Below are 15,835 nucleotides of genomic sequence, written 5' to 3' on the forward strand. Positions count from 1 at the left end.
AACTCACTAACCCTCACTAGTGTTTTTTTTTTTTTTCCGAAATTTTGTAATGACTTTACATAGTTAAACCCTAGAAATTTTGTTTTTTCCACTGAGTGGTATATACAAAAATAATCTTTTTTTTCTCTATCATGTGATGGGTGAGTAGTGGATTATCAAGTTGCCCCCTACGAATCAACTTCCTGTCTCAGCCCCTAGGTTTAGGTTGCAAAACTAATTGCCAAGGTTCGCGCCCCTTAGTCACTGGCGGTGCCTAATGAATTTTTCCCTCGTGTAAATCTAGCCATTTTGATTCCGTTTGGTACAACTTTTAAAGTAAAGTTTATTTAAGTAGATGAGTTTTTATAAATAGAACTTATACCTAAAAATTTTTAATTTTTTGGTTGTTTAAAAGAGATTTTATTTAAAATTAATGAAATTACTTTAATAGACAAACTTTTTAAAATTATGTTATGAAAAAAATAAAATGAGATTATTAAATAAATAGAGGATGTTTTAAATATTTTAATGTTTAAAAAAAAGTTTTTCAATCTCTATTCCCAAAAGCCCAAAATTTGAGCTTTTACTAGTAGAGGCAAAATAACTTGTTTAAGCTTCAAAAGCTCTATTAGAAAAACAACCAAACAATAACAAAAATTATGATAAAAGTTTATGAAATTAAATAAGCACTTATGGTCATTAAATATGTCATACCAAACAAGCATTTAATAAGAGTAAATACAAACATATGTTTGTTTGCTCTTATTGGGCTACGACGGTAGACCTAGGACTAGGTTAAATTTTTATTATTAGTTTATATACTCTCTTATTGGGTAATGGGGTTAAATTCGCACTATTAAGGTGTGTTTATTTCCGGTATTAAAGAATCGAAATTCAGATTAGATTTTTTGATAGCATTTACTTCACAAATTAAGATGAAAATCGGGATCAAATGAGTGGAACCCACCTCAATTTGAATTTGGGGAATGAGATATTGAATACTAAGGGAAAATTCTTATTATTACCATTCAAATAAAAAACTTATTTTTAATTCTCATTTTCCATTCTCATTTAAGCTCATTCTGATTCCGGTCCGTTTCAATTACCTACTAATAAATGCATCATTAGTGTATGCATTTTAACTATATGTTTTAAATTGTGATCAGTAAATAGATTATCCTACACTGTTTTCAGCCATATAATTTCATTGGATTACATCGCAGGAAGATTACTACCTAAGAAAATTGTCAAATTGATTCAATCAAATAATCACTATATTGTATTTTAATTCTTGTTTTCTACTCGTATAATATATACCAATTGTTCATTGACTTCCCGTACTCGATCTTCTTGGAATTTTTCCCATCTCAAAGCAAAGAAAAACCAAATTGCGTAGCTAGCTATAGCAATTGCCAGGAAAAAATCAAATGAGAAATCTTTACGTTAAAGCCTAAAAAAGAACGTTGGTAGACTATATTGTCTAATCTATATTTATTCTAATAATATAGACATAGAATGGAGAAATTTTGCACCATAAATGAGTCAACTCGACGACTCTAGAGTCCGTCTGTAAGAGCTACATTTATCCATTAAGCCGTGTCCAAGGTGCATGGAAAATTTTGCAAATGGTTCAGCTAATTGAAGATTTTGTACTTTCTTTAAGATAAGATTGGTTTTTGCTTTCACATGTATCGAAAGCTTTTTCTTTTATTTCTCTTGCTCTTTTGCTTTATTTGATGATTTTGAAATATTCATTCAATGCTTTGATTTTGCAGAAAATCAAAGTGAAAATTTCCAAGAACTACTTGAGCTTTTGCACCAATCTCTGCACCATCCTGTAAAGATTTTGTACTTTCTTTAGGATAATTTGGAGTTTTGGACTTGCATACAGTGAGAGAATTCGTTCAGCGAAATGGAGATGTCCATTCTCAAATCTCAATGGCTAGTTTTGCAAATTAACTCCATACCAGATGAACGGAAAAAAGAATAGGAAGTTCCAGAAAATGAGAACTGAAACTGAAACTAAGCTTAATGCTGTAATAAGGGGCTTGACCAGAATCATCATTAATACATGCAACACAAAGAGCAAACAAGTTTATGAAATTAAACCTACCTTGCATCTTCCTGATGCTGATTGCTGTTACGAGTCCAAGAAAAATGAGAACAGAACTGAAAATTGGCATAACTAATGCTCAAATAAATTACAAAATGCGCTGTCAAATGTGGATAAAACACATAAACTGCGAGCAAAAGGCATTTTTTTTTGGCATCGTCTTGCAGAAAGCAGCCGGCCTGGGCAAATCATCCATCTGACTCCGAGAGATCTACATCAATATATATTATGTCAAAGGAGGTGTTATACACTTATAAAATCTAAAGAAGAACATACTGTATATAATTAATAGCATTAAAACCTTGATTATGGATTGATTTCCTAGAGAACAACTTAATTACTGATTCGTACTGCGCAAAAGAAAAATTTATTCATTTATATCTCTGGGTCCACGATGCAGCTGGTTAATTAGCACTTTACGCAGTGTCACAGTCTCACAGAAGCCGCTTCAAAAATGGATAGTTCGTTGCAGCTTCTCTGTTGGGTTCATCGTCTATGTTACTTAAAATCAAAGTTACTACAAAAAGATTAAAAGCGATCTTCCTAAACGAGGAACTCGCTCAGAACCTCTGGTTTATCTTTGCCGTCACTGTTTCTATTATGCCGATGGTCGACGACTTCAAAGTAATAAATTGAAATATGTTACACTTCGGTGAAATTGAATGTCATTAAACGATATGTCATTTACGTAAATTATTATCAGACGACATGTCATCTATGTGAAATATCTCAGCCGACTAGGCGTCGACGCAATACTAAAATATGTAAATCGTGTAATGATTTAACATAGCTATCTATCCCTTGAAACTTTATTTTTCCCTTGAGTGACATAGACTTAAGTAATAACTAAAAAATAATTTTTATCCCTATCATGTAATGGAATGAGAAGTGGGTTATTATGTTGCTCCCCATAAGTCAAATTCTTGTCTTAGCTCCTAAGTTGAGGTTGCAACCTATGGATCTAAATGACACTTGCGGTGACCAATATTAAATTATTTCTACACGTAACTCTAAATAGTTTAAGTAGAGAGTAATTACACATATGACAAGAATCAAACGAATAAAAATATGTATACATGAAAAATGTTCAATATTAATTTTTCTATAATTACGGCGGCATTTATTAACTGTGGTGGGTAAACCTTGGACTAAATTAAATTCTTATATAACTCAGATTATACTATTATTATTAGTCAAATGTTAAGTTATAGTCGGCTGTAACTTACTCCTCTCATAAAAATTATATAGATCCATTACTGTGTTACAGTTCACGTGAGAGGAATGGTTGTAAATTGGATCGTTTTGGCTATGTTTTAAACTATGCTCAGTATGTAGATTTCGCTAAGTAGTTTAGAGACACATCATTTCATTTGATTCGATCAAATCATCGCTATGTATTATTATTATTTTCCATTCTTACAATCTGTTGATTATTGAGTTCCCGACTCGATCTCCTTGGAAATTTTTGCTTCTTAAATCAAAGTAAAACCAAATTGCATAGTCATTGCAATTGCCAGGAAAAAATCTCAAATGAAATTTCTTCACGATAAAGCCTAAAAAGATAGTGTATATTTATATAATATAGACTTGGAATGGAGAAATTTTGCACCATAAATGAGTCAACTAGACGACTCCAGAGTTAGAGCTGGCAAACTTTGACATGACTCGATTACCCGACACGAACACGACATAAATAAATGGGTATGGGTCGTCAAATTTAACACGATTATTAAATGAGTCGGGTCCGGGTCAACATGATTTTTTTCCGTGTCGGGTTTGGGTTAAAATTCTTGACCCATTTACCCGATCAATGGCCCGATTATATTTTTTATTTTAAAATAATTTATATATTCTTATAATTAAAACTCAAATATTAGAGATGATTTTCTTTTTTTTATTCTTTAAAAGGGTGAATATAAACACAATGTTTTATTTATAAAAATTTACATACATTTAGAGCTTCAATAGTGTAAATGTGTAAAAATTGATAGACATGTATATTTTATAATATTGATATATAATATTATATATATATATATAAAATTAAAACCTCAATAGTGTACATGTGTAATATATTGGTAGATATGTATATTTTATAATATCGATAAATTATGCATGTATGTATGTATGTATGTATGTATGTATGTATGTATGCATGATAGTGTGTAAATATTTGATGTAACTTTTGTTCAATATATAGATATTAAATGGGTTATTGGGTAACCCAATTATTTTTCCGTGTCGGGTTTGAGTCTCAATATTTTGACACAATTATTAAATGGATCGGGTTTGAATCGACCTAAATTTGACACGACACGAAACTGACACGACACGAACACAACCCAATGACCCATTTTGCCAGCTCTATCCAGAGTCCGTCTGAGATATAATTATCCCTTATGCCGTGTTTAACGTGCATGGAAAATTTCGCAAATAGTACAGGCTGTACCGCTAGGGCTATATTACTTTTTTTAGGATGAGTTTTTCTTTAAGTTGGAGCCTTTTGAGGGTACGTGTTCGAATTACAATCTTTTCATTGAGATTCGTTTTGTTCTTACGTGATTGGGAATAAGCAGATATCTGTTTTGTAAATATGAATAGAATGGATTCATTTTTCGGAGCAACCAAATAAAGTTAGGTAGGAGAAAATTAACACTGAAGGAGAGTTGATCAATAATTCACTTTGCGGCACGCGTCAAGCCTCAAGGCTTTACTGTTTAGTGCTACAAGAAACGTCATACCTCTTTGGTTTCTATGCATACTCATAAATCACATTATAACAAATTGACTTTGGCATAATGTGTCAACTAATATTATATCTGTAAGCTATTGCGTACCAAAAAAAAAAAAAATGTGTGTAGGCTGATTTTGCTTTGACGTCCAACACTTTTATCCTTTTCTTTCTCTCCCTTTTGCTTTAATTTTAATGATTTTGAAATCCCCATTCAAAACTTTGCTTTTTACAGAAAATCAATTTGGTTTATTGCCTTGCACTTAGCAAAACAATGTGAGCTGTGCTGCCATTATCACTGGTCACTACAAGTTCCAGAAAAAAGGAGAACAGAAAGTCAAACTTGGCTTAATTAATGGTCACATTAAACACACGTCCTGTTAGATGTGGATAGAACAAGCCGCAGCTGCTTAATTGCACGCAAGGTCATAGAAGCTGCTTGAGCAGCAATGAATAGCTCGTTGCAGCATCTCTGCTGGGTTCAACTTTTAAATAACACAGAACTAAGATCACTACAAAAAGATAAAAACCAATCTTTCTAAACGTGGACCTCACCTCACTCATCACCTCTGATGAATCTTTGCTGTCTATTTTTCTGGAGAGTTTCCACTGGTCCTATTATGCCAACTGTCAATGACTTAAAAAAGTAATCATTTGAAATCTTTAATTTCAGTGAAATTGAATATCATCCGACGACGTGTTATTTACGAAAAAAGTATTAAACGATAAAAACTTCTTTTGAAAAATCTTAGCTGATATGCGTCGACGCATAATATTCAGGACAAGTCGTCTATGTACATAATTGTTAGACGACATATCCTTTTTTATATATGCGAATAGATGTATTGTCGTATTTACTTAAATGAAGACGATATATGTCGTACGTAACTATAAAAGAACATATGAATCCAATTTCTGTAGGTTAATTACGATTATTAAAGAAAATAACTTTTACCAATTATTTAAACTAAAATGAAATTCGTTACTCTTATTTCTTTCGTGAATTTTGTCTATTTTTGTATGGAGAAAGAGGTCATCCTCATCCATACTTAAACAAAAGATTTAGTATACCACAACATGGGAAAATATAAAACTAAGAGGCTCCATATCTGAAACAGCCAAGAAATAACTATGGAACAAGCCAATGGACTCTTATCCAATACATGCCCTCAAAAGCTGAGTTTCCCTTCCAATTTTTAAATTGGGTAGATTCTCTAGAGTAAAAATTCTCTTCAATATTTGTAAGATAAGAATTTGAGGTAGTACAATACACTTGACTTAAGTTCTCTCGATAAATTTTTTATTGTAATGTACATAAATAACTGTTCAAAAAAAAAAAAAAAAAAGAAACTACGAAACAAGTTAATATTATTATTTATTTTTCTTAACAGGAAGTTTAATTTCATTATGGCCGGCTAATTTTGCTTTCACTGGCCGAATAAATTTCATTATGTCCGGCTAATTTTGTTTTCACTTGCCGAACGTTTTCTTTCGCTCTCTCTCTATTGCTTTATTTGATGATTTAAAAGACCCGTACTGCTTAATTGTTCTTATTTATTTGTTTATCTATTTTTTGATTTCTTGCCAAATATTATTTAACATCTTGTTAGCAGTAAATTTGCAGAAAATCAATTTTGTTTTAATGCCTTGCATCAAACAACCACCTACATTCAGTATTCTTTTTTTTTTTTTTCTTTGATAAGACCTATTTTCAGTATTCACTTACTAATTATAATAATTTAAGAATTATTCCAATAAATAAACTCCTCATTGAGGAATTAAATTCCTTTGCTTGCAAGTTGCTACTTACAAGATGGCAAGTTTAAGCAACTACCAAAAACCAGAACAAAAATTAATAGCAGATCTATGAAGACAGTATACATAAAGCAATAACAACGAAGATGAACTAAATGAATCGGACTTTGCCACACAAAAACGTCACTGGTCATTCTTCATCAGAATAATTGAACTTAACAGAATGTGATTGAAGATCAATCTGCCCTCCCCTATAGCTCCCACGCTTCTTTTTGGTCTTTTCATGCCTGAAATCCCTGAGAGTGAGAGAGAGAGAGATTAGGCTCCAAAGTAACAATAAAAGCATTTTTAGTAGCAACAAGCAGACTGCTCAAGGCATTATCTAAAACCTCTCTTCCCAATTTCATGATGTTAAACACGCAAGGAAAAGACCTACTTTTTTTTTAGGGGGGTGGTTGGGGGCGCTAAGGAACAAAAGATTATATAAAGAACTAAAAAAGATATACTTTCTTTAACACGATGCTCTTCGCACAAACTACTACAAATCTCTCCCAACTTATCCGGCTCCTAGATCCTTCTTTGTATCTATCTTCTTTGTTTCCTCTCTAACATTGCCAGACACCTCTGGCTTCTTGATGCTTTTCCACTCTTGCCATTATTTGGTTTTCAGTTATTTACACTTTCAAGCTCCAATATGTTACTATGAATGCCTTCCTATATAGGTAATTGTTTTTTTTTTTAAAAAAAAAAAATTCTTTAAATAAAACATAAAAGAACTGAATGGTCATGAATAATGTAATTTCAAAGAGGATTTTGCCATCATAAGATATTACTCGTAATTAGCCAGACAATGTATACCTCACTCAGCTATCATTTCATTTAGAAGAGACATACAATTACTGTGATGATTTACACATAGATATCTGCATTTCAGTCATCCGGCTTTGCATTTCTTACAAGCAAATCTTGATTCTAAGCAAAAAATTCCACTTATGTTCAGTGTTCATTCTATTTTTCTTGGCAAGAAAGATGATGTTCAAATAGAACAAAGACCAATGTTTGCATTGACAATATCATGTTCGAGGGGTTAAAAAAATAAAAAATAAAACAATTATCTAGAATAATATACACACAAAATGTACCTTCCTCTAACTTGCCCAAGAACTTCTTGTGCTTTTGCACCATAACCAATCTCCGCACCATCCTGTACAAAAGCTTAGTGGTAAAAATTTTGTACGCATTCAAGAAACAAAAGATGAAGTGTAAAGAAGAAAAACAAACACAACTTTTCAAACCTTTGCCCAGTACGAATTATCTTTAAGCCTTTCATCAGTAAATTCCACTTCATCAACTTTTACCCTCTGAAATGCTTTAACCGATTTTGGCTGCAATAATAGTATTCATCAATAATATGAATCTGATAAATGTTTACATCATACTGTGGATATAACTCTAGACCCAAAATCAAACCAACAGTTAGTTGTACAAATCAAACTTGGTTTTATCAGTTAGAGGATCTGGAAAATAAGTGCCAAAAAGGAAATCTTTAAAAATACACTTATGATAGAATATATCATGATTTGAATTCTTATTTGAACTCGGACTTAAAATAAAATACTTATGAGCTCAAATTCGATTATACATGTGCACGTATAAGATATATCATATTTGGTTTCAACCCATAAAGCGCCATATCATATGTATCCATGATAAAATTTGATTTTAATTAGAAGATCTCTCAGATCACATATCAATTATTATGGTCCGATTAATCAGATTCAGATGATAATATATCTGCGCTTTGGATTCTTAAAAGAAGCCTCGGCGAACATGCTGCCTTCACACAGTTTTTACAGATTGTGTTTAAATTCATACCTCCGCTGAACCATTTGCTTGCTTCTTCCTCGTCTTATTTGGGGCAGATTTCTCTTCATTTTTATCAGTCCCATTTACTTGATCATCATTTATCTTCAGTTCTTCTGAACCTTCTGTCTTCCTACGTTTGGATTCTTCAACTTCCATTTTGTCATTAGGCTCAGAATCTTTTTCCTCAGAAGCCAATCTTTTCCTTTTCTTGGAGCCTTTCCTCTCCTTATCAGTTGTGTCTTCCTCTGATGTCTTATTACGATCATTTTTGGACTCAGTTCTACCTGATTTCTGTTCACCAATCTCTTTAGAATCCACATCAAATGAACTTTTGGAAACAGAACCGTCCTTCTGTTTCTTCTTACCTTTATCTTTGACACTTTCATCTTCCACTGAAGCAATGTTACCATTTGTTGCCGTAGTTTCAGTAGCTAGGAAATCCCTTGCAGATTCAGACTCCTTAGCTTTAGTCCCATGTTTGCCCTCTGTCCCTAGTACCTCAACATCGTTCACAAGTGATTCAGAATCCAACTTGACTTTCTTCTTCCTTTTGTTATTCTGTTTAGATTTCTCTTTTTCAGTTTCCTTAGAATTAGCCAATTCACCAGAATCTTCTGATTGAACGACTATGGTATGGACATCCTCATTGCTTCGTTTTTTCTTTTTCTTACTAACAGTTTCCACACCAGCAGCAGACTCAGCCTCCTTGCCTCTTTTAGAATCACCATCCTTCTGTGAATCTGAAATTTCACAGAATTAAAATAAGCATTAGCATTAGGTGTGTTATGATTTGTTTTTCAACCATTATTCTTCCCTCTCCGCCCCCCCCCCCCCCCCCCCGCGATTAGGGGGCTTAGCAAGGGGTATCACCACAATCGTCATTCATACAAAACACACTCACAGATTTATGAAATCAAACCTACCTTGCACCTTTTTTCTGCTGACTGTGCTGCCATTATCACTGCATGTTACAAAGTAAAGATAAATGATAGCACAACTGAAGCTTAACTTAATGATTAAATAAGCAAATGCCCATCTCAATGTTGATAGAACAATAACAAAGGTCTAAAAGATACAAACTGCAAATGGCATTTTGGCATTGTCTTGGAGAAAGAACAGGCAATCATCCATCTGAGAGATCACCATCAATATTCTATCAAAGCAGGTTATTCATATAATCTATTAACATACTGCAATAGCATTAAAACCTTGATTATGAATTTGCTAAAAACTTTCATAATTACTCATTAAAGTAATCCCACTTTCATAATTGATATATAATTATGGACTTAAAGACTGTGAATGTGTTGCAACAGACACTAAGAAAAGTCCCAAAGCTGAAAACACAATCTGCATTTCAGACTGCAAGTTCTTTATATAAGCAATGAGACGTGTTATATACATAACAAAACAACGAGGTTCAGGAGATTATGCATCAGTATTTGGGAATTTTTAAAGTGGAAAAGAATTTTATATTTTTTGTCATCTTACCAAGTCTCAAAATACTTGCAGCACATATGCGCCAAATCCAGAGAGCAATCACTGAAATCATCTTTCTGCACCACAAGCCGAATAAAGAACAACTATCATTCATCATCATCACTTACATTTTAAACAAGTTTACAAGCACCACATTAACCAACATGAAACCAATTAGACTAAATACTTGCAACATTGTTAAATGACACTACGAGCACAATTAGTCACCTTATGAAAAATTGATTAAAATAAACAAAACCCAACAAGCTCATTATGAATAAAGATACATTTAAAAATCAATTAGTGTGGCATAGGGACAACACAACAACCCATCACCCATCACCCATCACCCACCTCTATTTGAGCTTCAGACAAAAACTTCTTAAGGGTTTTGCAGAATCCATTGGATTTCAAGTACCCAGCTACTGAGCGAAGGAGGAGAACCTTCTGCTCTGGCTTTAGAGGCCGGGTTGAGGATTTATTCATGCTTGGCTCTGGGTTTGCCTTTGCAAGTAACACTTGGCGAGGCTTGAATGATATGAGACTAGGGTTTATGCTTATTGTGTTCAAGGCTCGGGCTTTGGGCATGTATGTAAAAAATTAAATAGACAAGAATAAACCTTTTTAGCGGCTGAAGCTCTGTCCACAACTAAAGCTGTACTAAAAACTGAAGGACGAAAACCCTGCAAAGATGTGGCGAAGAAATTAGGGTTTATGTGGAATTCGGGTACCAGCATTTTGTAAGTTGTGACAAATGCTTGCCAGATCCCAAAGTTTATATTAATCACATAAACTTAACAAATATAAAAAAGATGACATTAAGGTCCTATCATTAAAATGAGTCTATAAAGCTAAAAGGGTAATCTAGACATTTTATTCTTATAACGGCTGCGATTCATTCTCAAAAGTAGAGAAAAAGCTGGACCGTGGATTAAAGAGAACAAACCTTTACAAAACCCTAATCTCGAGTCATTCTTTCTCTCTGAAAGGAGCCGCGAAGCCAGAACGCCTCCGTGAAGAAGATAGATCTAAAAGACCTCTAAGAACAAAGTAACTGCTTCAATTTTCTTTGTTTAATAATAGGTTTTTTTTTAATTTTATTAATTAAAAATTTATTTATTTATTGAAGTTGAACCAAAGAGATGGCTGAAGCAGCAGCTGTTGTGGTACCAGAGTCAGTGTTGAAGAAGAAGAAGAGAGAGGAGGAATGGGCATTGGCCAAGAAGCAGGAGCTGGAAGCCGCGAAGAAGAAGAAGGCTGAGACCCGGAAGCTCATTTACAACAGAACCAAACAGTACGCTAAAGAGTACGATGAAGAGCAAAAAGAACTCATTCGTTTGAAGCGTGAGGCCAAGCTTAAGGGTGGATTTTATGTCAACCCAGAAGCTAAGCTTTTGTTCATTATCAGGATTCGCGGGTATGCATGTTTATTGTAGTTGTTATTGTAATTGCTGGAACTTGAGTCTCGATTTTCATTTGTTTTACATTTATTTATTTATTCGATGTATTTCAGTATCAATGCTGTTGATCCAAAGACCAAGAAAATTTTGCAGCTTCTCCGTTTGAGACAGGTAACCACTCAATCCTCCCTTGTGTTATTGCCATTTAATTTGTTATTAGAAATGTATATTAGAGGTCTGCAATTTCCTTTTCAAATTGGATAATTATTGGTATAGTCTGATAGTGTTGGCAAGCTTAGGGCTTAGCTATCAGTTTTGGATATGCCCGTTACCATTGCTGAAATGTTTGTATCAAAGTAGTAAATTTGGGTGCATTAACTATAATGTTTTATTGGAATGAAAGAGGTTGGAATGCTTTTTGTTTGCTAGCCATTTGTTTGGTGGTTGAACTCAAATTTAAGTACTTGGTTGAGCCATAGGTGTTCTTGGTATAGTTCGATGCTAGGAGTGCTGTTCTCCTCTGATTGTTCTCGTAGTGTAGATGCTGTAAACTATTGGGAGATTCCTCTTTTGATACTGCCTTATATACTACTCTTTCCTGGTTATGATGTGATTCAAAGGATTTTACATTTAGAATTTGCTGCCATTGTGATGGAGATTATTTGTAGGTTTATATGTTTCGTCTTCTGGGCTGATGTCATTCTTGGTTTTGCTGTTCCTGAATACAGATTTTTAATGGTGTCTTTTTGAAAGTGAACAAAGCCACACTCAATATGCTGCACAGAGTTGAGCCCTATGTAACATATGGGTATGCGTTTGATTTGCTGTTACTAATCTGGGTATCGTCTAAAAATTTATCATCTGCACAGCTTGTTTTGAAATTTTCTGTTGATGATTTCAGGTACCCCAATTTAAAGAGTGTCAAAGAACTGATTTACAAGAGGGGTTACGGCAAATTAAATAAGCAGAGGATTGCTTTGACCGACAATTCTATCATCGAACAGGTATGGTCTACTTAACATTTTTTGTGTGAATTCCTGTGTGTTCATAGGATAATTGTGTCTTCATGCAAGTAAATAAAATTCAGTTTTGTGTCTAACATATTGGTTTATGATAACCACCGACAGGCTCTTGGGCAGCATGGAATTATCTGCATGGAAGATCTCATCCATGAGATTTTGACTGTTGGTCCTCACTTCAAGGAGGCAAACAACTTCCTATGGCCCTTCAAGCTCAAGGCACCATTGGGTGGCCTGAAGAAGAAGAGGAACCACTATGTTGAAGGCGGTGATGCAGGAAACCGTGAAGATTACATCAATGAGCTCATCAGAAGGATGAACTAGGCTTCTGCAGAATATCCTACCCCTTTTGAAGAAGTTTTGATGTGATCAATATCTTAAATTTTGGCTTTTAGTGTTTCCTATTATTCCCAGCCTTTTCCCTGGAAGTTAAGTAGAAACTTTCTTACTTTTTATAACAGTGACAGTGTTGTTATTTTGGCTTCAGACTGGATTATCATTCCAAATTTTATTTTTTGTTTTCATGTGTTTTAGTTTCAGTTATGAAAGTGGCGGATCTGTTTTTAATTTGATGGTACTACTATCAAATTTTCTGAGCTGACGTTGCGCATTCATGCTTCTATTACACAGCACGCCATTCTCCTTCGCAAACAGTAGAACAATATTGGAAAATCTCATACCAATAGTTTTTTTTTTTTTTTTTTTTTTCACTGCAATTTTATATTGAAAAATGAAAATCAATAAAAACAAAATTTCATCATTTTACCTTTTTTTTTCCAGTCCATTTTTGGGTAATTGTCACTCAAAATAATATTGAAAAGGTGGATTTGGAGTTAATGTAAACAATGAACATATGAAATATAAATTTTTTAAAAAAAATCAGTCTCGATATGGATGTCTGATCGAAGCCCAAATAATATCGAGATCTACCTTAAGTTGAGTCCAATGATATAGTCCGGTCCGTTTCGTTTTTTTTTTAAAAAAGAGCAATCCCAAATAGGGGAAATTTTTTTTTTTCCAAGTTGTCAAAGAATCATTTGTGATCGTCTATAAATAATTATCGTAATGATTAGAAAGTACCAAGATTATTTGCTGCCTGTTTCCCCATATCTGATGATGTATGTAATGCATATACAGCAACTAATTTAGTTAATAAATAAGTAAAGAAATAAATAAATTTGCTTAATATTATTATATTTTTGAAATAGCTGGAAGCTCCTCGGTGGCGGCCCAATCTTATCCGCAAACGCGCAGAGTTAAGATGCTGAAGAACACGTGTAGCCTGCATGTTGCTTGTTTGATGAAACTTTGCCACGTACTCCTGGTCAATCGCCATCTCTTTTTCAGTAATCGACAGATAATAATATTCATTCATTCAGTTGGGGTTAAGTCGACTCGAGACAAATAATAATGGAAGCACACAAAGAGAGAGCAGAGCAAGAGCAAGCGATGAAGAAGAAGGCAGAGAAAGAAAGTGATGAAGCTGGAAACAAGAACAACGCAGCGAAACCAGTGACTGTTAAAGACCTGATCCGTGAATCCATCATTACTACCGCTACCGGTGATGAAGAAGATGGTGTTAATAGAGCCCAACAGCCTGATGATGTTCTTGCCTTCTCAAGATCAGTCAACAGGATTGACTCTTCACATCAATAATTAGTTATATAATGTTGTATGGTTGGTTAATTCAAGACTAATTTAAGCTTGTGACCTCAACAGGCAGATGATGTTTATGTTAGTTGCATACAGATCACAGCTTGTTACATCAAGGGTCTTTTTCTTACATTTTGTGTTTCATTTACAAATGCACATTTTTTTTTTTGTTTTTTTTTTCAATTAATAAATTATGTATGATTTTAATGGCTAAGCTGGACAAATGCAGAACCCATCAAATAAATGCCCAACAATGACTTAGGCTAGCTAAGCTAGAGCAGGAAATGAATCTGTACTCGTAAGGGCGTTTATGCACGTTGCATAGCACCTTGAAAAGCTTATGCTCAAGAGAGCTCATAATAAAATCTTCAAAATCTGTTTGGGAGAGCTCACGTATCTCAGGTTCGGGAGAGGTCGTATTAAGAGAGAACTCGCATTAGAGAGTTCAAAATAACATAGAGTCAAGTAATGTCTTCACGTGGTGTTTGGTTAGGAATGAAAGAGAAAAAAGTAATTTAAATTTTCTTTTTATATTTTTTTATTTGGTTTGATGATAAAATATATAAGAATTTAATATCTATTATAATTTAAAATTTATTATTTTTAAATTTTTCTTATATTGGAAATTAAATTTTTTAAAATTATTTTTTAATTTTTAATTTGTTTAATGTTATTAATAATTATTATTTATAATTTTATTTTATTAATTTAATATTATAAATGAACTTCTGTTGGAAAATCGTCGGATCTCTATCGGATTTTGCCGGAAGTTACTGGATCATTGTCGTATGCTGTGTTGGAAAGTCGCCGGACAACTGTTGGACTTTTGCCAGAAAGTCGCCGCTAGCCATCGAACCGCTATTATATATATATATATTACTAATATAAATAGTTTAGTATTTAAAGTAAAAAAATAAATTTGTCTAAAGAAAAAAGTTACTATTCATTTCCTTATTAAATTTTATATCAAACTAAACAACAAAATCTAATTTCACTACTCTTCTCCATTCCAGCATTCCTTTATTCTCCCTTCCTCTCCATTCTACTATTTTCTTCTCCTCTATTTTCTTCAAACCAAACATGACCTTAGAATCTCAGGTTTAGAAGAATTCACATATCTTTAATTCAGAAGAGTTCATATCAAGTAATATATTTAAAATCAGGATCACGCGAGTTTATATTAAGAGATATCAAGTAATATATTTAAAATCAGGTTCATGCGAGTTTATGTTAAGAGTGAATCTTAATTCGTTTGTGTCCGTAACTGTGCGTGCATGTGTAGAATGATAATCTACTGACACCCTAAAGCCATTCGAACATAAATAATGTAATTCAAAGTTCCGATATTCAATTATTTCTCGCGGATCTCCTCGATCTTCAAATGTCTAACCTTCAACCAAAATTGAACTTAGATCATCGACATAGAGTGTTCATTTTTGTTTTTTTTTTTTGGTTCTCAATCAAACATGATAGTCATAGAGAAGTTACAACTTAAATATTATTGACACGTACAACCGTGGATCAATGACAATACGCATAGGATTCGAAATATCTTTGGGGAACAACGTCGTGACTTTATGAAACATACATTATACACTATCACGCAACATAGATAAAGAGTACAAATCTTATTGTTGGCACCATAACGTATATTATTTTGTACATAAAATAATAAAATATTATCTGAAAAGTGATACTCACTGGTTAGGACTTAGGCCTGCTTCTTGTCGCGGGATGAGGACTTAGGTAGGAGAGGAGGTCGGGGGCCGCTCAAATTTCTCAGCCAAAGAGGTTCAATTGAGCCAAGCTGTGCTAGATTGGCTCAATTCTAGAATTTTCC

At 33.5% G+C, this 15,835-nt stretch overlaps 3 protein-coding genes and 1 long non-coding RNA gene across 6 annotated transcripts; 2 read left to right on the forward strand and 2 right to left on the reverse strand.

The window, feature by feature from the left end:
- Positions 1-1,983: 1,983 nt before the first annotated feature.
- Positions 1,984-2,726, reverse strand: LOC112497994 (uncharacterized). The gene is made up of 2 exons (XR_003065079.2): positions 2,394-2,726; positions 1,984-2,303 (listed from the first exon to the last, which is right to left on the reverse strand). It is a non-coding gene; the product is annotated as an uncharacterized LOC112497994 (long non-coding RNA).
- Positions 2,727-6,558: 3,832 nt separating this feature from the next.
- On the reverse strand, positions 6,559-10,682 carry LOC102611567 (uncharacterized). 3 transcript variants are annotated; one of them, XM_025097733.2, is made up of 7 exons: positions 10,544-10,682; positions 9,936-10,000; positions 9,368-9,405; positions 8,454-9,184; positions 7,874-7,963; positions 7,721-7,782; positions 6,559-6,874 (listed from the first exon to the last, which is right to left on the reverse strand). In XM_025097733.2, the coding sequence occupies exons 1-7, from the start codon at positions 10,658-10,660 to the stop codon at positions 6,769-6,771; spliced, it is 1,209 nt and encodes a 402-aa protein (XP_024953501.1). In that variant the 5' UTR covers positions 10,661-10,682; the 3' UTR covers positions 6,559-6,768. The 3 variants fall into 3 exon arrangements, with proteins under 3 accessions (XP_024953501.1, XP_006474290.1, XP_006474291.1); XM_006474227.4 differs by having other exon boundaries at positions 10,278-10,644; XM_006474228.4 differs by lacking the exon at positions 10,544-10,682 and adding an exon at positions 9,525-9,575 and having other exon boundaries at positions 9,936-9,974.
- A 138-nt stretch (positions 10,683-10,820) lies between these two features.
- Positions 10,821-12,909, forward strand: LOC102611070 (60S ribosomal protein L7-2). The gene is made up of 6 exons (XM_006474225.4): positions 10,821-10,973; positions 11,053-11,340; positions 11,437-11,494; positions 12,052-12,131; positions 12,225-12,327; positions 12,451-12,909. The coding sequence occupies exons 2-6, from the start codon at positions 11,066-11,068 to the stop codon at positions 12,664-12,666; spliced, it is 732 nt and encodes a 243-aa protein (XP_006474288.1). The 5' UTR covers positions 10,821-10,973; positions 11,053-11,065; the 3' UTR covers positions 12,667-12,909.
- A 793-nt stretch (positions 12,910-13,702) lies between these two features.
- LOC102610768 (uncharacterized) lies at positions 13,703-14,125 on the forward strand. Its single transcript, XM_006474224.4, has one exon. The coding sequence runs from the start codon at positions 13,753-13,755 to the stop codon at positions 13,996-13,998; it is 246 nt and encodes an 81-aa protein (XP_006474287.1). The 5' UTR covers positions 13,703-13,752; the 3' UTR covers positions 13,999-14,125.
- Positions 14,126-15,835: the final 1,710 nt, after the last annotated feature.

This window comes from Citrus sinensis, chromosome 9 (genome assembly GCF_022201045.2).
Source record: "Citrus sinensis cultivar Valencia sweet orange chromosome 9, DVS_A1.0, whole genome shotgun sequence".
NCBI lineage: Eukaryota > Viridiplantae > Streptophyta > Magnoliopsida > Sapindales > Rutaceae > Citrus > Citrus sinensis.